The sequence below is a fragment of the Pelophylax lessonae genome (genome assembly GCF_965119305.1).
Source record: "Pelophylax lessonae genome assembly, chromosome: 8".
Taxonomy (NCBI): Eukaryota; Metazoa; Chordata; class Amphibia; order Anura; family Ranidae; genus Pelophylax; species Pelophylax lessonae.
In genome coordinates, this window is record NC_138775.1 from 296,060,154 (window position 1) to 296,083,118 (window position 22,965).

The following is a 22,965-nucleotide window of genomic DNA, read 5'->3' on the forward strand; positions in this document are numbered from 1 at the left end:
TGGGACCCAGGTACCCCCATCTACTGTCTGGAGAAGTCTGGAGGAAACCAGTGGGACCCAGGTACCCCCATCTACTTTTTGGAGAAGTCTTGAGGAAACCAGTGGGACTCAGGTACCCCCATCTACTGTCCAGAGAAGTCTGGAGGAAACCAGTGGGACCCAAGTACACCCATCTACTGTCTGAAGAAGTCTGGAGAAAACCAGTTGGATCTAAGTACCCCAATCAACTGTCCAGAGACGTCTGGAGGAAACCAGTGGGACCCAAGTACACCCATCTACTGTCTGAAGAAGTCTGGAGAAAACCAGTTGGATCTAAGTACCCCAATCAACTGTCCAGAGACGTCTGGAGGAAACCAGTGGGACCCAGGTACCCCCATCTACTGTCTGAAGACGTTTGGCCAGATATGGTCTTCATGGATGACTTGCAGCCAAAAAGCACCCTGACCTGGAAACAAGGCAGAGAGATTAATTTAAGCACGGAAAACATGAGGGCAGAAAAATTACAGTAGGCTCCCCGGACTGATGAGTAAAAATGTCAAATATCTGGCTGTAGCAGGAGGCAGTTTGGTGGGGGAAGAGCTGGAGAGTGTTACAATAATGAGTGTCTGCAGCCAACTGTGAAGCATTGTGGAGGTTCCTTGCAAGTTTGGGGCTGCATTTCTGCAAATAGAGTTGAAGATTTGGTCAGGATCAATGGTGTCCTCAATGCTGGGAAATACAGGCAGATATTTCTTCATCAAGCCATACCATCAGGGAGGAGTGTGATTGGCCCCAAATTTATTCTGCAGCAGGCAAACCACCCCAAACATACAGCCAATGTCATTAAAGGATAAGTCCACCCCAAAACTAAAATCCCTGCATCCATAGATCTCCACCATCTAACACTAACCTATCTAGCCCTGTGAAGATGAAATCAGTCTACTTACCTTTTTTTGAAGCCAATCCGACCCGATCTCCAGCAATGGAAGCTCTGCACAGGACACGGCCGACAACGGCTGTGAAATGAATGGGATGTGACATCACCCATAGAGATACTATGGGGCTTCCGCTGTCGGCTGTGTCCTCTGCACCCGCCTACACAGCGAAGCCGCTACAGCTCAACGTGGGATCGGGTCGGATCGTCTTCATAAAAGGTATGTATACTGATTTCTTCTTTACAGGGTAAGATAGGTGAGTGTTAGATTATGGAGATCTATAGATGTAGGGATTTTAGTGTGGGGGTGGACTTATACTTTAAGAACTATCTACAGTGTAAAGAAGAAGAAGGAGTCCTGGAAGTGATGGTTTGGCCCCCACAGAGCCCTGATCTCACCATCATTGAATCTGTCTGGGATGAAGGATTGGAGGCAACCGACATCCACAGAAGATCTGTGCTTAGTTCTCCAAGGTGTACATAGAACAACCTACCTGCCGAGTTTCTTCACCAACTGTGTGCAAGTCTACCTAGAAGAAGGCAAAGGGGGGGGGGGGGGGTCACCCCAATTATTGGCTGGAGTTTTCTTCATTTACTTTCTATTTTGGTGGTGGATTTAAAAACAACTATTATGGCATCACACCTGCCTAAAACTTTTGCACAGTACGATAGATAGATAGATAGATAGATAGATAGATAGATAGATAGATAGATAGATAGATAGATAGATAGATAGATAGATAGATAGATAGATAGATAGATAGATAGATAGATAGATAGATAGATAGATAGATAGATAGATAGATGGGGAATAAAGAGAGAGAGCGGAGGGGGAGAGGTGGGAGATAAAGAGAGAGAGCGAGAGGTAAAGCGAGAGAGAGGGGGAGATAGAGAGGGAGAGAGAGGGGGAATAAAGAGATAGGGAGAGAGGAGGGGAGATAAAGATAGAGAGAGAGATAGTTAAAGAGAGAGAGGGGGGAGAGAGAAAGAGAGGGGGAGGGAATAACGAGAGTGGAGAGAGAGAGAGAAAGAGAGAGGGGGAGATAGAGAGGGGAGATAAATAGAGAGAGAGAGGGGGGAGATAGAGAGGGGGGATAAAGAGAGAGAGAGGAGAGAGAAAGAGAGAGAGGGGGCATAAAGAGAGAGGAGAGAGGGGGAGATAGAGAGTGGGGATAAAGAGAGAGAGAGGAGAGAGAAAGAGAGAGGGGGAGATAGAAAGGGGGGATAAAGAGAGAGAGGAGAGAGAGAGAGAGAGGGGGAGATAAAGAGAGAGAGAGAGAGAGGAGAGAGAGTGGGGATAAAGAGAGAGAGAGAGGAGAGAGAAAGAGAGAGGGGGAGATAAGAGAGAGGAGAGAGGGGGGGGGTAAAGAGAGAGAGGAGAGAGAGAGAAAGAGAGAGGGGGAGATAAGAGAGAGGAGAGAGGGGGGGAGATAAAGAGAGAGAGAGAGGGGGAGATAGAGAGTGGGGATAAAGAGAGAGAGAGGAGAGAGAGAGGTACAGAGAGAGGGGGGGATAAAGAGAGTGATAGATAGACAACTGAAGTCCCCATTTATCGGTGTATAATATTTTATTATATATAATGTGGTAATCTCATCTATTATACAATGTTGCGCTCTGCGTTCCCGGACTGTTGAAGAGCTGAGCTCCGCCCCCATGCGCTGACCGCGGGTTGTTCTTCCCTCTACCTGAACCTTGTGTTATGAAAAGTAAGAATAACAGAAGGATTATAAGGAACTGCCATTGTTTGTACGGAGCCGGCAGAGGGATGAGTGCTGAGTGACAGTTATTTCCACAATTCCTTTCTACTGAATTTCAAAACTTTCTTATCATCGATCCGATCAGAAGATCCGGGCGGCGGCGGTGATTTGCGGGTTCTATTCCTGAACATATCTGACAGATCTCTTAAATAATATAAAAAAAAAAGAAAACAAAAAAGCTCAGAGCTCATTGGTGCCCAATGCAGCTCCGCTGGTGTGAATGAGCCCCAAAGTGTATCTAAACCCGACAACAAATCATGTTCTGTCGGATCACCAGATTCTACATGCGGCTGCATTCAGGTTTTTTTGGGGGGAGATTTATTTTCTTTACTTTCACTTCTTGATCCTTCCAGTAAGACACTTCCTGTCCTGGGGTGACAACGCTCACTCAATATACTGTATGAGAAGGAAGCGTTGTCACCCTGTGCTGCACTCTTACCATTTTTATTGTTTTTAGCTATCTAATATGGCCCTAGTATGTGAGATCCTCACTTCTTGTGCTGCACTCTTATCATTTACATTGTTTCCAGCTATCCATGTGGACTACAGAACACCTCCTACCTATGTTATAAATAATCGGTGGGTGGGAGTGTTCTGTAGTCATAAAACACCTCCCGCCCCAGGGTGACAACCTGGGACAGACGATTGGGGGGGGGGGGGGTATTTGTGCTAAGAGGAGAAATTTGTGTGGGGATTATTGCTAGATTGGGAGATTGGGGGAGGGGGAATTTGTACTGGAGGGGGGGGGGGGTATTTGTGCTAAGAGGAGAAATTTGTGGGGGGGATTATTGCTAGATTGGGAGATTGGGGGAGAGGGAATTTGTAATGGAAGGGGGGATTTGTGATAACAGGAGAAATTTGTGGGGGGGATTATTGCTAGATTGGGAGATTGGGAAGGGGGAATTTGTACTGGAAAGGGGGGGGGGATTTGTGCTAGAAGGGGAAATATTTTTTAAAGGGAGGGGGGATTTGTGGTAGTAGGGATGATTGGGAGGTATTTGTGCTAGAAATTTGTGCGGGGGGGGGGATTATTGCTAGGTTTGGAGGTAGTGGGAGGCAAACTAGTACTGGAAAGGGGGGGGGGGGATTTGGAGTGGGGTAGAGAGGTTTTGCACTAGGAGGGGGGATTTTTTTTTTTTTTGGGGGGGGGTTGTGCTAGGGGCATACAGAGAGAGGATATTTTTTAGGGTAATTATTGTTTTGCCTCTTGCATGAAAATCACCGTCATATATTTTGCTGTTTCAGGCTGCGGTCACCTACGGACAGACTGACTTACGGCAGCGATGTCTGGCGTTCATTGAGCGCCACACGCAGGTGAGTGAGTGAAGTGTCCTCTGCTGAATGTTCTTTACAGCTGAACTCTAACAAATAAATCCCCTCTAATGAAGTGTGATCTATAGACATGGGCTGCAACGTTTTGTGCGACTCCCCCCCCCCCCCCCGCACCGAACATCCACAGCTTAGAGTTACAATTCTGACTGGAGTACTCTGATCACAGTCTGTCACTCGCACCCCAGCTCCTCCATTCAGTAAACGACCTGCGTTATTTTAAGTGATACAATTGGCTCTGTGATTGGAGGAGGGGAGATTTTTCACCCCTCCTCTAATCACAGAGTGCCGTGCATCAGTTGATTACAATGCAAGGGATCTACTGAATGGAGGAGCCGGAGTGCAAGCGACCCGCTGTGATCTGAGTGCTCCATCTGGAACACACAGAACATGCATTACTGTGTTGCAGTGCTGGAACAAAGTCACCTAGAGCCCAGGGCAAACATGCCAAACTGCGTTCCCCCCCCCCCAAGATATATAAGCATAATGTGTCAGCAGAACTGCCCCCCCCCCCCCCACACACACACACACACACAAAAAATTGGGCACTAATCTGCATGCTTACCCCCTAAGCGTCAATGCCCCCTCCTCTCAGTACAGAACCCTCCCCCCAGCGCAAGTCTGTGCCCCCTCTAACCCCCAAATCCCCCCAGCACAAATGCGCCCCCCACCCCCACGAAAAAAAAATCACCCGTCCTAACATAAATCCTCCTCAAATTTCCCCTTCTGAGTGCACATCCCCTCTGCCCCCCCCACTACAAATCTGCCTCCTAGCACATATAGCCCCCCCCCCCAATTCCCCCTCGTAGCACAACTACCCCCCCCCCTCCCCCTCAATTACCCCTACTAAAACAGATCCTCTTTGAATTTCCCCTATGAGTACACATCCCCTTCCCCCCACTCCAAATCTCCCTCCTAGCACATACATCCCCCCCAAACTCCCCCTCGTAGCACAAATACCCCCCAATTACCCCTACTAGCACAAATCCTCTTTGAATTTCCCCTATGAGTACACATCACCTCCCCCCCACTCTAAGTTCCCCTCATAGCACAAATACCCCCCTCCCAATTACCCCTACTAGCACAAATGCCTCCCCCAACCCCCCCCCCCCCCCCAAAAAAAAAAATTCCTCCTAGCACAAATCCCCTGGAGTCTATAGAGTGCAGGTGGATGCCCAACTGTCTAGGAGGGTGCAGGGGAGTGGCTGTCAGTCTGGAGAGTGCAGGTGAGTGGCTGTCAGTCTGGAGGGTGCAGGTGGGTGGCTGTCAGTCTGGAGAGTGCAGGTGAGTGGCTGTCAGTCTGGAGAGTGCAGGTGAGTGGCTGTCAGTCTGGAGGGTGCAGGTGGGTGGCTGTCAGTCTGGAGAGTGCAGGTGAGTGGCTGTCAGTCTGGAGAGTGCAGGTGAGTGGCTGTCTTTCTGGAGGGTGCAGGTGAGTGGCTGTCTTTCTGGAGGGTGCAGGTGAGTGGCTGTCAGTCTGGAGGGTGCAGGTGAGTGGCTGTCAGTCTGGAGGGTGCAGGTGGGTGGCTGTCAGTCTGGAGAGTGCAGGTGAGTGGCTGTCAGTCTGGAGAGTGCAGGTGAGTGGCTGTCAGTCTGGAGGGTGCAGGTGAGTGGCTGTCAGTCTGGAGAGTGCAGGTGAGTGGCTGTCAGTCTATAGAGTGCAGGTGAGTGGCTGTCAGTCTGGAGAGTGCAGGTGAGTGGCTGTCAGTCTGGAGGGTGCAGGTGAGTGGCTGTCAGTCTGGAGAGTGCAGGTGAGTGGCTGTCAGTCTGGAGGGTGCAGGTGGGTGGCTGTCAGTCTGGAGAGTGCAGGTGAGTGGCTGTCAGTCTGGAGAGTGCAGGTGAGTGGCTGTCTTTCTGGAGGGTGCAGGTGAGTGGCTGTCTTTCTGGAGGGTGCAGGTGAGTGGCTGTCAGTCTGGAGGGTGCAGGTGAGTGGCTGTCAGTCTGGAGGGTGCAGGTGGGTGGCTGTCAGTCTGGAGAGTGCAGGTGAGTGGCTGTCAGTCTGGAGAGTGCAGGTGAGTGGCTGTCAGTCTGGAGGGTGCAGGTGAGTGGCTGTCAGTCTGGAGAGTGCAGGTGAATGGCTGTCAGCCTATAGAGTGCAGGTGAGTGGCTGTCAGTCTGGAGAGTGCAGGTGAGTGGCTGTCAGTCTGGAGGGTGCAGGTGAGTGGCTGTCAGTCTGGAGAGTGCAGGTGAGTGGCTGTCAGTCTGGAGGGTGCAGGTGAGTGGCTGTCAGTCTGGAGAGTGCAGGTGAGTGGCTGTCAGTCTATAGAGTGCAGGTGAGTGGCTGTCAGTCTGGAGAGTGCAGGTGAGTGGCTGTCAGTCTGGAGGGTGCAGGTGAGTGGCTGTCAGTCTGGAGAGTGCAGGTGAGTGGCTGTCAGTCTGGAGAGTGCAGGTGAGTGGCTGTCAGTCTGGAGGGTGCAGGTGAGTGGCTGTCAGTCTGGAGGGTGCAGGTGAGTGGCCGTCAGTCTGGAGGGTTCAGGATAGTGGCTGTCAGTCTGAAAAGTGCAGGTGAGTGGCTGTCGGTCTGGTGAGTGCAGGTGAGTGGCTGTCTGTCTGGAGGATGCAGGTGAGTGGCTGTCAGTCTGGTGAGTGCAGGTGAGTGGCTGTCTATCTGGAGGGTGCAAGTGAGTGGCTGTCAGTCTGGAGGGTGCAGGTGAGTGGCTGTCAGTCTGGAGGGTTCAGGTGAGTGGCTGTCATTCTGGAGGGTTCAGGTGAGTGGCTGTCAGTCTGGAGAGTGCAGGTGAGTGGCTGTCGGTCTGGAGAGTGCAGGTGAGCGTCTGTCTGTCTGGAGGGTGCAGGTGAGTGGCTGTCTGTCTGGTGGGTGCAGGTGAGTGTCTGTATGTCTGGAGGATGCAGGTGAGTGGCTGTCTGTCTGGAGGGTGCAGGTGAGTGGCTGTCAGTCTGGAGGATGCAGGTGAGTGGCTGTCAGTCTGGAGGGTGCAGGTGAGTGTCTGTCTGTCTGGAGGATGCAGGTGAGTGGCTGTCTGTCTGGAGGGTGCAGGTGAGTGGCTGTCTGTCTGGAGGGTGCAGGTGAGTGTCTGTCTGTCTGGAGGATGCAGGTGAGTGTCTGTCTGTCTGGAGGATGCAGGTTAGTGGCTGTCAGTCTGGAGGGTTCAGATGAGTGGCTGTCAGTCTGGAGGGTTCAGGTAAGTGGCTGTCAATCTGGAGGGTTCGGGTGAGTGGCTGTCAATCTGGAGGGTTCAGGTAAGTGGCTGTCAGTCTGGAGGGTTCAGGTGAGTGGCTGTCAGTCTGGAGGGTTCAGGTGAGTGGCTGTCAATCTGGAGGGTTCGGGTGAGTGGCTGTCAATCTGGAGGGTTCAGGTAAGTGGCTGTCAGTCTGGAGGGTTCAGGTGAGTGGCTGTCAGTCTGGAGGGTTCAGGTGAGTGGCTGTCAATCTGGAGGGTTCGGGTGAGTGGCTGTCAATCTGGAGGGTTCAGGTAAGTGGCTGTCAGTCTGGAGGGTTCAGGTGAGTGGCTGTCAGTCTGGAGGGTTCAGGTGAGTGGCTGTCAATCTGGAGGGTTCGGGTGAGTGGCTGTCAATCTGGAGGGTTCGGGTGAGTGACTGTCAGTCTGGGGGGTGTGGGTGAATGGCTGTCAGTCTGGGGGTCAGGTGAGTGGCTTTCAGTCTGGAGGGTGCAGGTGAGTGGCTGTCGGTCTGGAGGGTCGGGTCGGAGGATGTTAGGAAGCCCACCCTGAGAATTGCCATGCGTCCATCTCTGGAGTGCATATACATTGCATTGAAAAAGTATTCATACCCCTTGAAATTTTCCACATTTTTTTCATGTTACAACCAAAAACGTCAATGTATTTTATTGGGATTTTATGTGATAGACCGACACAAAGTGGCACATACAGTGCTTCACTTTTTACACATTGTGTTATGTTACAGCCTTATTCCAAAATGGAGTAAATTCATTATTTTCCTCAAAATTCTACAAACAATCCTCCATAATGACAACATGAAAGAAGTTTGTTTGAAATCTTTGCAAATTTATTAAAAAAAAAAAAAAAAAAAAAAGGAAAAAAATCCCATGTACATAAGTATTCACACCCTTTGCTCAACACTTTGGTGAAGCTCCTTTGGCACCAATTCCAGCCTCCAGTATTTCTGAGTATGATGCTACAAGCTTGGCACTCCTATTTTTGGGCAGTTTCTCCCATTCTTCTATGCAGGACCTCTCAAGCTCCATCAGGTTGGATGGGGGAGGGTCGTTGCTCAGCCATTTTCAGATCTCTCCAGAGATGTTCAATCGGGTTCAAGTCTGGGCTCTGGCTGGGCCACTCAAGGACATTCACAGAGTTGTCCTGTAGTCGCTCCTTTGTTATCTTGGCTGTGTGCTTAGGGTCGTTGTCCTGTTGGAAGATGAACCTTCACCCCAGTCTGAGGTCCAGAGCGCTCTGGAGGAGGTTTTCATCAAGGATGTCTCTGTACTTTGCTGCATTCATCTTTCCCTCCATCCTGACTAGTCTCCCAGTTCCTGCCGCTGAAAAACATCCCCACAGCATGATGCTGCCACCACCATGCTTCACAGTAGGGATGGTATTGGTCAGGTGATGAGCGGTGCCTGGTTTCCTCCAGATATGACGCTTGCCATTCAGGCCAAAGAGTTCAATCTTTGTTTCATCAGAGCAGAGAATTTTGTTTCTCATGGTCTGAGAGTCCTTCAGGTGACTTTTGGCAAACTCCAGGCGGGCTGTCATGTGACTTTTACTGAGGAGGGGCTTCCGTCTGGCCACACCCATACAGGCCTGATTGGTGGAGTTCTGCAGAGATGGTTGTTCTTCCCGGAAGGTTCTCCTCTCTCCACAGAGAAATGCTGGAGCTCTGTCAGAGTGACCATCGGGTTCTTGGTCACCTCCCTGACTAAGGCCCCCCTCCCCCGATCGCTCAGTTTTGCCGTGTGTCCCGTTCTAGGAAGAGTCCTGGTGGTTCCAAACTTCTTCCATTTATAGATGATGGAGACCACTGTGCTCATTGGGACCTTGAATGCTGCAGAAATGTTTCTGTACCCTTCCCCCGATCTGTGCCTCCATACAATCCTGTCTCCGAGGTCTACAGACAATTCCTTGGACTTCATGGCTTGGTTTGTGCTCTGACATGCACTGTTACCTGTGGGATCTTATATAGACAGGTGTGTGCCTTTCCAAATCATGTCCAATCAACTGAATTTACCACAGGTGGACTCCAATCAAGTTGTAGAAACATGATAAGGATGATCAGTGGAAACAGGATGCACCTGAGCTCAATTCTGAGTCTCATGGCAAAGGGTGTGAATACTTATGTACATGGGATTTTTTTCCTTTTTTATTAAATTTGCAAAGATTTTAAACAAAATTCTTTCACGTTGTCATTATTGGGGATTGTTTGTAGAATTTTGAAGAAAATAATGAATTTAATCAGTTTCAAAATAAGGCTGTAACATAACAACATGTGGAACAAGTGAAGCGCTGTGAATACTTTCCGGATGCGCTGTAATTGTGAAGTGGAAGGAAAATGATAAATGATACAAATAAATCTGTGAAAAGTGTGGCTGCATTTGTTCACCCCCCGGAGTCAATACTTTGTAGAACCGCCTTTCCCTGCAATTACAGCTGGGAGTCTTTTTGGGGATGTCTCTACCAGCTTTGCACATCTAGAGAGGACATTTCTGCCCATTCTTCTTTGCAGAATATCTCAAGCTCTGTCAGATTGGATGGAGAGCGTCTGTGAACAGCAATTTTCAAGCCTTGCCACAGATTCTCAATGTGATTTAGGTCTGGACTGTGACTGGGCCATTCTAATACATGAATATGCTTTGATGTAAACCATTCCATTGTGGCTCTGGCTGGATGTTTCGGGTCGTTGTCCTGCTGGATGGTGAACCTCCGCCCCAGTCTCAAGTCTTTTCTTCTAAGATTGCCCTGTATTTGGCTCCATCCATCTTCCCATCAACTCTGACCAGCTTCCCTGTCCCTGCTGAAAAAAAGCATCTCCACACCATGACGCTGCCACCACCATGTTTCACAGTGGGAATGGTGTGTTCTGGGTGATGTGCATCGTTAGTTTTTCGCCAAACGTAGACCAAAAAGTTTAATTTTGGTCTCATCTGAGCAGAGCTCCTTCTTCCACGTTTGCTGTGCCCCCCACATGGCTTCTCCCAAACTGCAAACAGGACTTCTTATGGCTTTCTTCCACCAATGGCTTTCTTCTTCTCACTCTTCCATAAAGGGCAGATTTGTGGAGCGCACGACTAATAGTTGTCCTGTGGACAGATTCTCCCACCTGAGCTGTGGATCTCTGCAGCTCCTCCAGAGTTCCCATGGGCCTCTTGGCTGCTTCTCTGATGAATGCTCTCCTTGCCCGGCCGGTCAGTTTAGGTGGACGGCCATGTCTTGGTAGGGGCCCGGCCGGTCAGTTTAGGTGGACGGCCATGTCTTGGTAGGGTTGCAGTTGTGCCATACTCTTTCCATTTTCCCATGATGGATTGAACAGCGCTCCGTGAGATGTTCAAAGCTTGGGAGATTTTTTTTATAACCTAACTCTGCTTTACACTTCTCCACAACTTTATCCCTGACCTGTCTGCTGTGTTCCTTGGCCCTCATGATGCTGTTTGTTCACTATGGTTCTCTAACAAACCTCAGAGGGCTTCACAGAACAGCTGTATTTATACTGAGATTACATTACACACAGGTGGACTCTATTTACTAATTGGGTGACTTCTGAAGGCAATTGGTTCCACTAGATTTTAGTTAGGGGTATCAGAGTAAAAGGGTGGGGGGGGTGAAAACAAATGCACATCACACTTTTCACAGATTTATTTGTATCATTTATCATTTTTCTTCCACTTCACAATTATGTGCCACTTTGTGTTGGTCTATCACATAAAATCCCAATAAAATACATTTACGTTTTTGGTTTTAACATGACAAAATGTGGAAAATGTCAAGGGGTGTGAATACTTTTTCAAAGCACTGTAGCGGCAAAGAGACTGCAGGAGATCAGCAGCACTTCCTGTCTTAGAGGCACAACAGAGAGGGAGAGAGGAAAACTCCTCTTATAGGTGTCGCGACTCGCAAGGACAGGTGTCCCCATGAGAAGATTTCTCCTCTATTTCTGTCCTGGTGACAACTCCAAAATTGTGGAATTCCCATTGCTCCAAAAGTTTTAGCTTTTGATAGATTTAAAAAGTCTGAAGGTCCTGAGTCTGAGCCACACCGTCCAATCGATGGTCAGATCTGCTCAGCAGGTACCCCGACTTGTTCATAGTGAAAACCTCAAAGTTTCTTGTTTTTTGCCAAGTCTCTCTCTCTCGTTGGCAGCTGACACGGCCTAGAAAAGCCCCTCCCCCCTCCCGGATCTCTGGCAGGTGGCACTGAGCCCCGATCTGCATTACAGATTAGTGAGCCAGAGGTCAGAGGTCACCGGCGCCCCTCCCTGCACTGCAAGCTGTGCGGGGCCCCCCGAGCCGCCTCGGCTATTGTTCCTGGCTTTGTCCCCCAGTACAATGCCGCTGTCATTATTGTCATTGTGGAATGGGACAGCTGACGTTTAACGTCACACCGCGGCACGAGTCCCGGCGTCACAGAGGAACCACCGGAATATTCCTCAGATCTGGGGGGTCCTGACCCTCACCGCCTGCAGCTGCTCCCACCCAGAGGGACGCATTTATCATCCTTCTGCTGCGCTTGGAAACGTTGCACGCTTGTGACGTCACCATGAAACTGCCAAGAAAGATCGGCAAATGTGCGGCAAAATGGCGTCACTGCGAAAGTAACGGAATAATCACCCCCAGGAGATTTCCAGAGACGGGAAGATGTCAGGAGGGTACAATATAATGTCAAAAGTATTGGGACGCCTGCCTTTACACACACATGAACTTTAATGGCATCCCAGTCTTAGTCCGTAGGGTTCAATGTTGAGTTGGCTCCGCCCTTTGCAGCTATAACAACTTCAACTCTTCTGGGAAGGCCGTCCACAAGGTTTAGGAGTGTCTATGGGAATGTTTCACCATTCTTCCAGAAGCGCATTTGTGAGGTCAGGCACTGATGTTGGGCGAGAAGGCCTGGCTCGCAGTCTCCGCTCTAATTCATTCCAAAGGTGTTCTATCAGGTTGAGGTCAGGACTCTGTGCAGGCCGGTCAAGTTCCTTCACCCCAAACTGGCTCATCCATGTCTTTATGGACCTTGCTTTTTGCACTGGTGCGCAGTCATGTTGGAACAGGAAGGGGCCATCCCCAAACTGTTCCTACAAAGTTGGGAGCATGAAATTGTCCAAAATGTCTTGGTATGCTGACGCCTTAAGAGTTCCCTTCATTATGGGGCCAAGGCAAATCCCTGAAAAACAACCCCACACCATAATCCCCCCCTCCACCAAATGGTTTGGACCAGGGCACAAAGCAAGGTCCATAAAGACATGGATGAACGAGTATGGGGTGGAGGAACTTGACTGGCCTGAGCAGATAACACTCCTAGAGTTGAATATCGAACCTTTAGAGACCATTTATGTTTTTGTGGCGCTCTTTTAGAGTGGGGGGGGGGGGAGTATTGGGTACAGGGGTGGTGTCTAAGAGGAGAGATGAATTGGAGCTGAATGGGGTTCTGGGCAGGGTAGCAGCTTGCCCTCCAATCCCCCCCATCCCTTTGGATGTCATCGATGAGGAATATATAAGAAGTTGGATGGGTGGCTGTCAGTCTGGGGGGGGGGGGGGTGAGTGGCTGTCAGTCTGGAGGGTACAGGTGGGTGGCTGTCAGTCCGGAGGGTACAGGTGAGGGGCTGTCAGTCTGGAGGGTACAAGTGGGTGGCTGTCAGTCTGGGGGGGTGCAGGTGAGAGGCTGTCAGTCTGGGTGAGTCTGGAGGGTACAGGTGGGTAGCTGTCAGTCTGGGGGGTGTGGGTTAGTGGCTGTCAGTCTGGAGGGTACAGGTGGGTGGCTGTCAGTCTGGAGGGTACAGGTGAGTGGCTGTCAGTCTAGAAGGTACAGGATAGTGGCTGTCAGTCTGGAGGGTACAGGTGGGTGGCTCTCATTCTGGAGGGTGCAGGTGAGTGGCTGTCAGTCTGGAGGGTATAGGTGAGTGGCTGTCTGTCTGGAGGGTACAGATGAGTGTCTGTCAGTCTGGAGGGTACAGGTGGGTGGCTGTCAGTCTGGAGGGTGCAGGTGAGTGGCTGTCAGTCTGGAGGGTACAGGTGGGTGGCTGTCTGTCTGGAGGGTACAGGTGAGTGGCTGTCAGTCTGGGTGGTACAGGTGGGTGTCTGTCAGTCTGGAGGGTACAGGTGAGTGGCTGTCAGTCTGGATTGTACAGGTGAGTGGCTGTCAGTCTGGAGGGTACAGGTGGGTGGCTGTCAGTCTGGATTGTACAGGTGAGTGGCTGTCAGTCTGGAGGGTACAGGTGGGTGGCTGTCAGTCTGGAGGGTGCAGGTGAGTGGCTGTCAGTCTGGAGGGTACTGGTGGGTGGCTGTCAGTCTGGAGGGTGCAGGTGAGTGGCTGTCAGTCTGGAGGGTACAGGTGAGTGGCTGTCAGTCTGGAGGGTGCAGGTGAGTGGCTGTCAGTCTGGAGGGTACTGGTGGGTGGCTGTCAGTCTGGAGGGTACAGGTGAGTGGCTGTCAGTCTGGGTGGTACAGGTGGGTGTCTGTCAGTCTGGAGGGTACAGGTGAGTGGCTGTCAGTCTGGATTGTACAGGTGAGTGGCTGTCAGTCTGGAGGGTACAGGTGGGTGGCTGTCAGTCTGGAGGGTGCAGGTGAGTGGCTGTCAGTCTGGAGGGTACTGGTGGGTGGCTGTCAGTCTGGAGGGTACAGGTGAGTGGCTGTCAGTCTGGAGGGTACAGGTGAGTGGCTGTCAGTCTGGAGGGTGCAGGTGAGTGGCTGTCAGTCTGGAGGGTACTGGTGAGTGGCTGTCAGTCTGGAGGGTACAGGTGGGTGGCTGTCAGTCTGGAGGGTACAGGTGAGTGGCTGTCAGTCTGGAGAGTACAAGTGGGTGGCTGTCAGTCTGGAGGGTACAGGTGGGTGGCTGTCAGTCTGGAGGGTACAGGTGGGTGACTGTCAGTCTGTAGGGTACAGGTGGGTGGCTGTCAGTCTGGAGGGTACAGGTGAGTGTCTGTCAGTCGTGAGGGTACAGGTGGGTGGCTGTCAGTCTGGAGGGTACAGGTAAGTGGCTGTCGTCTGGAGGGTACAGGTGGGTGGCTGGCAGTCTGGAGGGTACAGGTGAGTGGCTGTCAGTCTGGAGGGTGCAGGTGAGTGGCTGTCAGTCTGGAGGGTGCAGGTGAGTGGCTGTCAGTCTGGAGGGTACAGGTGGGTGGCTGTCAGTCTGGAGGGTACAGGTGAGTGGCTGTCAGTCTGGGTGGTACAGGTGGGTGTCTGTCAGTCTGGAGGGTACAGGTGAGTGGCTGTCAGTCTGGAGGGTACAGGTGGGTGGCTGTCAGTCTGGAGGGTACAGGTGGGTGGCTGTCAGTCTGGAGGGTGCAGGTGGGTGGCTGTCAGTCTGGAGGGTACTGGTGGGTCGCTGTCAGTCTGGAGGGTACAGGTGGGTGGCTGTCAGTCTGGAGGGTACAGGTGGGTGGCTGTCAGTCTGGAGGGTACAGGTGGGTGGCTGTCAGTCTGGAGGGTACAGGTGGGTGGCTGTCAGTCTGGAGGGTGCAGGTGGGTGGCTGTCAGTCTGGAGGGTACTGGTGGGTCGCTGTCAGTCTGGAGGGTACAGGTGGGTGGCTGTCAGTCTGGAGGGTACAGGTGGGTGGCTGTCAGTCTGGAGGGTGCAGGTGAGTGGCTGTCAGTCTGGAGGGTACAGGTGGGTGGCTGTCAGTCTGGAGGGTACAGGTGGGTGGCTGTCAGTCTGGAGGGTGCAGGTGAGTGGCTGTCAGTCTGCAGGGTACAGGTGGGTGGCTGTCAGTCTGGAGGGTACAGGTGGGTGGCTGTCAGTCTGGAGGGTACAGGTGAGTGGCTGTCAGTCTGGAGGGTACAGGTGAGTGTCTGTCAGTCGTGAGGGTACAGGTGAGTGTCTGTCAGTCGTGAGGGTACAGGTGAGTGGCTGTCGTCTGGAGGGTACAGGTGGGTGGCTGTCAGTCTGGAGGGTGCAGGTGGGTGGCTGTCAGTCTGGAGGGTACTGGTGGGTCGCTGTCAGTCTGGAGGGTACAGGTGGGTGGCTGTCAGTCTGGAGGGTACAGGTGGGTGGCTGTCAGTCTGGAGGGTACAGGTGGGTGGCTGTCAGTCTGGAGGGTACAGGTGGGTGGCTGTCAGTCTGGAGGGTGCAGGTGGGTGGCTGTCAGTCTGGAGGGTACTGGTGGGTCGCTGTCAGTCTGGAGGGTACAGGTGGGTGGCTGTCAGTCTGGAGGGTACAGGTGAGTGGCTGTCAGTCTGGAGGGTACAGGTGGGTGGCTGTCAGTCTGGAGGGTACAGGTGGGTGGCTGTCAGTCTGGAGGGTACAGGTGAGTGGCTGTCAGTCTGGAGGGTACAGGTGGGTGGCTGTCAGTCTGGAGGGTGCAGGTGAGTGGCTGTCAGTCTGCAGGGTACAGGTGGGTGGCTGTCAGTCTGGAGGGTACAGGTGGGTGGCTGTCAGTCTGGAGGGTACAGGTGAGTGGCTGTCAGTCTGGAGGGTACAGGTGAGTGTCTGTCAGTCGTGAGGGTACAGGTGAGTGTCTGTCAGTCGTGAGGGTACAGGTGAGTGGCTGTCGTCTGGAGGGTACACGTGGGTGGCTGTCAGTCTGGGTGGTACAGGTGGGTGTCTGTCAGTCTGGAGGGTACAGGTGAGTGGCTGTCAGTCTGGAGGGTACAGGTGAGTGGCTGTCAGTCTGGGTGGTACAGGTGGGTGTCTGTCAGTCTGGAGGGTACAGGTGAGTGGCTGTCAGTCTGGAGGGTACAGGTGAGTGGCTGTCAGTCTGGAGGGTACAGGTGAGTGGCTGTCAGTCTGCAGGGTACAGGTGAGTGGCTGTCAGTCTGGAGGGTACAGGTGAGTGGCTGTCAGTCTGGAGGGTACAGGTGAGTGTCTGTCGTCTGGAGGGTACAGGTGGGTGGCTGTCAGTCTGGAGGGTACAGGTGGGTGGCTGTCAGTCTGGAGGGTACAGGTGGGTGTGCTTTCTCCCCCAATCCTCCTGATTCTCATTTCTATCTCTTCTCCTCTTTCTTCATCCCCGGAGTCTTCGGAGTCTCTCGAATATTCCAGGAACATCCACCCTGAGGAATGGGGGAAGATGTGTGAGCGAGGGGGGTGTCAGGGGTTATTATGAAGTGGATTAGTGAGCCAGGGGATATCGGGGGTTAATATGGAGCGGGTATGTGAGCGAAGGGATGTCAGGGGTTTAATATGGAGCAGATATGTGAGCGAGGGGGTGTCAGGGGTTAATATGGAGCAGATATGTGAGCGAGGGGGTGTCAGGGGTTAATATGGAGCAGATATGTGAGTGAGGGGGTGTCGGGGGTTAATACGGAGCGGATATGTGAGTGAGGGGCTGTTAGGGGTTAATACAGAGCAGATGTGTGAGCAGGGGGGATTTCAGGGGTTAATATGGAGCGGATATATGAGCGAGGGCGTGTTAGGGGTTATTTTGGAGCAGATATATGAGTGAGAGGGGTGTCAGGGGTTAATACAGATGTGGGGTGTGAGTGAGGGGGTGTCAGGGGGTAATACAGATGTGGGGTGTGAGTGAGGGGGTGTCAGGGGGTTAATACAGATGTGGGGTGTGAGTGAGGGGGTGTCCGGGGGGGGTAATACAGATGTGGGGTGTGAGTGAGGGGGTGTCAGGGGGGTTAATACAGATGTGAGGTGTGAGTGAGGGGGTGTCCGGGGGGGTAATACAGATGTAGGGTGTGAGTGAGGGGGTGTCGGGGGGGGTAATACAGATGTGGGGTGTGAGCGAGGAGATGGGGGGATCAGCTGCTAATAATAATAAAATAATGGTCTTTCCCCGCAGGAAGTGGTGCAGACGCAGAGTTTCCGGGAACTCTCCGATTTGGGAATGATCAGCATACTGAAGAGCGAGCGGCTCACCCTGGATGAAGTTCCTCTGATTCAGGCCGTCCGGGAATGGGCCCATGTCAGCTCAGTGAGTGATCCTGGCCAATATGTGGCGGAGGGAGGCCAATGTGTGCCGGAGGGGGGCCAATGTGTGCCGGAGGGGGGCCGATATGTGCCAGAGGGAGGCCAATGTGTGCCGGAGGGGGGCCAATGTGTGCCGGAGGGGGGCCAATGTGTGCCGGAGGGGGGCCAATGTGTGCCGGAGGGGGGCCAATGTGTGCCGGAGGGAGGCCAATGTGTGCCGGAGGGGGGCCAATGTGTGCCGGAGGGGGGCCAATATGTGCCAGAGGGAGGCCAATGTGTGCCAGAGGGAGGCCAATGTGTGCCGGAGGGGGGCCAATATGTGCCAGAGGGAGGCCAATGTGTGCCAGAGGGAGGCCATTGTGTGCCGGGGGGGGGGGGGGCAATGTGTGCCGGAGGGCAGCCAATGTGTGCCGGAGGGCGGCCAGTGTATGCCGGAGGGGGCCCAATGTGTGCCAGAGAGGGGCCAATGTTTGCCGGATGGGGGCCAATGTGTGCCGGAGGGGGCCCAATGTGTGCCGGAGGGCAGCCAATGTGTGCCGGAGGGGGCCCAATGTGTGCCGGAGAGGGGCCAATGTGTGCCGGAGGGGGGCCAATGTGTGCCAGAGGGGGCCCAATGTGTGCCAGAGGGGGGCCAATGTGTGCCAGAGGGGGCCCAATGTGTGCCAGAGGGGGCCCAATGTGTGCCAGAGGGGGGCCAATGTTTGCCGGAGGGGGGCCAATGTATGCCGGAGAGGGGCCAATGTATGCCGGAGGGGGGCCAATGTGTGTCGGAGGGCGGGCCAATGTGTGCCGGAGGGCGGGCCAATGTATGCCGGAGGGTGGCCAATGTGTGCCGGAGGGCAGGCCAATGTATGCCGGAGGGCGGGCCAATGTATGCCGGAGGGTGGCCAATGTATGCCGGAGGGTGGCCAATGTGTGCCGGAGGGGGGCCAATGTATGCCGGAGGGGGGCCAATGTATGGTGGAGGGTGGCCAATGTGTGCCGGAGGGCGAGCCAATGTATGCCGGAGAGTGGCCAATGTGTGCCGGAGGGCGGGCCAATGTGTGCCGGAGGGGGGCCAATGTATGCCGGAGGGGGGCCAATGTATGGCGGAGGGAGGCCAATGTGTGCCGGAGGGGGGGCCAATGTGTGCCGGAGGGGGGCCAATGTTTGCCGGAGGGGGGCCAATGTGTGCCGGAGGGGGCCCAATGTGTGCCGGAGGGCAGGCCAATGTATGCCGGAGGGCGGGCCAATGTATGCCGGAGGGTGGCCAATGTGTGCCGGAGGGGGGCCAATGTATGCCGGAGGGGGGCCAATGTATGCCGGAGGGGGGCCAATGTATGGTGGAGGGTGGCCAATGTGTGCCGGAGGGCGGGCCAATGTATGCCGGAGAGTGGCCAATGTGTGCCGGAGGGCGGGCCAATGTGTGCCGGAGGGGGGCCAATGTATGCCGGAGGGGGGCCAATGTATGGTGGAGGGGGGCCAATGTATGCCGGAGGGGGGGCCAATGTGTGCCGGAGGGGGGCCCATGTGTGCCAGAGGGGGGCCAATGTTTGCCGGAGGGGGGCCAATGTATGCCGGAGGGGGGCCAATGTGTGTCGGAGGGCGGGCCAATGTATGCCGGAGGGTGGCCAATGTGTGCCGGAGGGCAGGCCAATGTATGCCGGAGGGCAGGGCAATGTATGCGGGAGGGGGGCCAATGTATGCCGGAGGGGGGCCAATGTATGCCGGAGGGGGGCCAATGTATGGTGGAGAGTGGCCAATGTGTGCCGGAGGGCGGGCCAATGTGTGCCAGAGGGGGCCCAATGTGTGCCTGAGGGGGGCCAATGTTTGCTGGAGGGGGGCCAATGTATGCCGGAGGGGGGCCAATGTATGCCGGAGGGGGCACAATGTGTGCCGGAGGGGGGCCAATGTGTGCCGGAGGGGGGCCAATTTATGCCGGAGGGTGCCCAATGTGTGCCAGAGGGGGCCCAATGTGTGCCGGAGGGGGGCCAATGTGTGTCGGAGGGGGCCCAATGTGTGCCGGAGGGGGGCCAATGTGTGCCAGAGGGGGCCCAATGTGTGCTGGAGGGGGACCAATGAGTGCCGGAGGTGGGATAATGTGTGCCGGAGGGAGGTCAATGTGTGCCAGAGGGGGGCCAATGTGTGCCGGAGGAGGGCCAATGTGTGCCAGAGGGAAGCCAATGTGTGCCAGAGGGGGGCCAATGTGTGCTGGAGGGGGGCCAATGAGTGCCGGAGGTGGGATAATGTGTGCCAGAGGGGAGCCAATGTGTGCCAGAGGGGAGCCAATGAGTGCCGGAGGGGGGCCAATGTATGCCGGAGAGTGGCCAATGTGTGCCGGAGGGCGGGCCAATGTGTGCCGGAGGGGGGCCAATGTATGCCGGAGGGGGGCCAATGTATGGTGGAGGGGGGCCAATGTATGCCGGAGGGGGGGCCAATGTGTGCCGGAGGGGGGCCAATGTTTGCCGGAGGGGGGCCAATGTGTCCCGGAGGGGGGCCAATGTGTGCCGGAGGGGGCCCAATGTGTGCCGGAGGGGGGCCCATGTGTGCCAGAGGGGGCCCAATGTGTGCCGGAGGGGGGCCAATGTGTGCCGAAGGGGGGCCAATGTGTGCCGGAGGGGGGCCAATGTGTGCCGGAGGGGGGCCCATGTGTGCCAGAGGGGGGCCAATGTTTGCCGGAGGGGGGCCAATGTATGCCGGAGGGGGGCCAATGTGTGCCGGAGGGGGGCCAATGTGTGCCGGAGGGGGACCAATGTGTGTCGGAGGGCGGGCCAATGTATGCCGGAGGGTGGCCAATGTGTGCCGGAGGGCAGGCCAATGTATGCCGGAGGGCAGGGCAATGTATGCGGGAGGGGGGCCAATGTATGCCGGAGGGAGGCCAATGTATGCCGGAGGGGGGCCAATGTATGGTGGAGAGTGGCCAATGTGTGCCGGAGGGCGGGCTAATGTGTGCCAGAGGGGGCCCAATGTGTGCCTGAGGGGGGCCAATGTTTGCTGGAGGGGGGCCAATGTATGCCGGAGGGGGGCCAATGTATGCCGGAGGGGGCACAATGTGTGCCGGAGGGGGGCCAATGTGTGCCGGAGGGGGGCCAATTTATGCCGGAGGGTGCCCAATGTGTGCCAGAGGGGGCCCAATGTGTGCCGGAGGGGGGCCAATGTGTGTCGGAGGGGGCCCAATGTGTGCCGGAGGGGGGCCAATGTGTGCCAGAGGGGGCCCAATGTGTGCTGGAGGGGGACCAATGAGTGCCGGAGGTGGGATAATGTGTGCCGGAGGGAGGTCAATGTGTGCCAGAGGGGGGGCCAATGTGTGCCGGAGGAGGGCCAATGTGTGCCAGAGGGAAGCCAATGTGTGCCAGAGGGGGGCCAATGTGTGCTGGAGGGGGGCCAATGAGTGCCGGAGGTGGGATAATGTGTGCCAGAGGGGAGCCAATGTGTGCCAGAGGGGAGCCAATGAGTGCCGGAGGGGGGCCAATGTATGCCGGAGGGGGGCCAATGTATGCCGGAGGGGGGCCAATGTGTGCCAGAGGGGGGCCAATGTGTGCCGGAGGGGGGCCAATGAGTGCCGGAGGTGGGATAATGTGTGCCAGAGGGGAGCCAATGTGTGCCAGAGGGGAGCCAATGAGTGCCGGAGGGGGGCCAATGTATGCCGGAGGGGGGCCAATGTATGTCGGAGGGGGGCCAATGTGTGCTGGAGGGGGGCCAATGTGTGCCGGAGGAGGGCCAATGTGTGCCAGAGGGGGGACAATGTGTGCCAGAGGGGGGCCAATGTGTGCCGGAGGGGGGCCAATGAGTGCCGGAGGTGGGATAATGTGTGCCAGAGGGGAGCCAATGTGTGCCAGAGGGGGGGCCAATGTGTGCCGGAGGAGGGCCAATGTGTGCCAGAGGGAAGCCAATGTGTGCCAGAGGGGGGCCAATGTGTGCCAGAGGGGAGCCAATGAGTGCCGGAGGGGGGCCAATGTATGCCGGAGGGGAGCCAATGTGTGCTGGAGGGGGACCAATGTGATATTATGAAGTGGGGGATGGGATTGGTAACATTGATTTGTATTTCCCGTCTTTCTTGTAGAGGATTACAAAGTATCAGAGGAAATGTTTTCTGGTTGCCAGGGGGCGTGTCCATGTCCGCAGTCACTGTCTGGGTTCTGTTTGTATCTCCGCCATGGAAACTCTCTGATGTGATCCTTGTCCTCTGATAGGATGACGCACAAACCGACCAAGATACGATATCACCATCCTCATTATCACATATCGGGGGCGGGGCTTAGGACAATTAGGATTTTATTGAGTGGAGTTTGTACCAACCTCACCCATAATTCATTTATAGGGGGAATTGGCTGGGACCTCCCCCTCATAATGGGCACAGCAGGTGTACAGACCCAGGAACTCAGCACAGGGATGGTGGGAACCTCTCATAATGGGCACAGCGGGTGTACAGACCCGGGAACTCAGCACAGGGATGGTGGGAACCTCTCATAATGGGCACAGCGGGTGTACAGACCCGGGAACTCAGCACAGGGATGGTGGGAACCCCTCATAATGGGCACAGCGGGTGTACAGACCCGGGAACTCAGCACAGGGATGGTGGGAATCCCTCATAATGGGCACAGCGGGTGTACAGACCCGGGAACTCAGCACAGGGATGGTGGGAACCCCTCATAATGGGCACAGCGGGTGTACAGACCCGGAACTCAGCACAGGGATGGTGGGAACCCCTCATAATGGGCACAGCGGGTGTACAGACCGGGGAACTCAGCACAGGGATGGAGGGAACCCCTCATAATGGGCACAGCGGGTGTACAGACCGGGGAACTCGGCACAGGGATGGTGGGAACCCCTCATAATGGGCACAGCAGGTGTACAGACCCCGGAACTCAGCACAGGGATGGTGGGAACCCCTCATAATGGGCACAGCGGGTGTACAGACCCGGGAACTTAGCACAGGGATGGTGGGAACCCCTCATAATGGGCACAGCGGGTGTATAGACCCGGGAACTCAGCACAGGGATCAGCATGACATTTAGTCTGAGAATCCTCTGGGGCGGTCCTACATTTTAGAGGTGGAGCTTCCCCTGAAAATAATCTTTTGGCAGATAAAAGAATAATTGAGGTTGGCAAGTGACAGGTCCACTTTTGGGGGGGGGGGGGTTCTTATATTTTATGGAATGTCTTTGTGTAACGATCGTGTTTTTGTGGCAGGCGGTCCTGGACGTTCCCGTGGCTGAAGTGGCGCAAGATGCCGTGCGGGAGCTCCGCCTTTTCCTGCTGTCCCCGGAGGAGCTGACCACTCTGGAGAGGGAGAACGCCAAGGACGAGCTGATCCCTGTAAGGCCGCCCATTGTGTCACCCTCCAGCCTGTGAGGAGCTGCAGGGCATGCTGGGATATTTAGTTCCTCAGGCACAGGAGGGTTAATCATTGCCCGGCCAATCAGAATCCGCGTTGATCTCGTCTTTTATTTATTTTCACAGGAAATCCAGATCGCTCAGTCCTGGAAATTCCACGCCCTGAAGAAAGTGGTCGGCTCGGAGCCCCAGCTCTTCCGCCGCAGGAGGGGAACTCTACCCAGAGAGCATCACCGATACTTGGACCCGCCCTCTAAGGGAGGAGCAGAGCGTTAGCTCCTGGGGACCCCCCGTCCCGGAGGACTGATGGCGCCGTGCGTCCGGCTTGTAAACGATCGTCTGAGATTTTCTATTATTTTTTACATTTAATAAAAATGTTTTCTTCTTAAACTTTGCCTGCCACTCATTTCCCCTCTACACACCAGCTGAAGGGTCCTATCAGGCTTGCAGTGTGGTGTGCACAGCTTCTCTGGGCGTGTCTTGGTTCTCTCACACAGAGGCAACGAACATTGAGAGCAGAAAAAAAAGGCCCAGGAAGACATCCAGCATCATCTAACACTTTCCTCCCCAGCCTGACTGTCCCTGGCCCCGCCCCTTTTTATTCACAGGACCTCTAAATCCTCCCTCCGGCCTTCTCTCTACAGTTGTATGGACTC

At 54.7% G+C, this 22,965-nt stretch overlaps 1 protein-coding gene across 1 annotated transcript in view; it reads left to right on the forward strand.

Moving 5' to 3' along the window:
* The window catches only part of BTBD19 (BTB domain containing 19), a 100,154-nt gene extending 77,506 nt beyond the window's left edge, over positions 1 to 22,648 (forward strand). Inside the window, exons 5-8 of the mRNA XM_082266409.1 lie at positions 3,916 to 3,984; positions 16,866 to 16,997; positions 22,166 to 22,291; positions 22,436 to 22,648. Of these exons, the coding sequence (XP_082122535.1) occupies positions 3,916 to 3,984; positions 16,866 to 16,997; positions 22,166 to 22,291; positions 22,436 to 22,585 (477 nt within the window). The 3' untranslated portion in view covers positions 22,586 to 22,648. The remainder of the gene's footprint in view (positions 1 to 3,915; positions 3,985 to 16,865; positions 16,998 to 22,165; positions 22,292 to 22,435) is intronic.
* Positions 22,649 to 22,965: the final 317 nt, after the last annotated feature.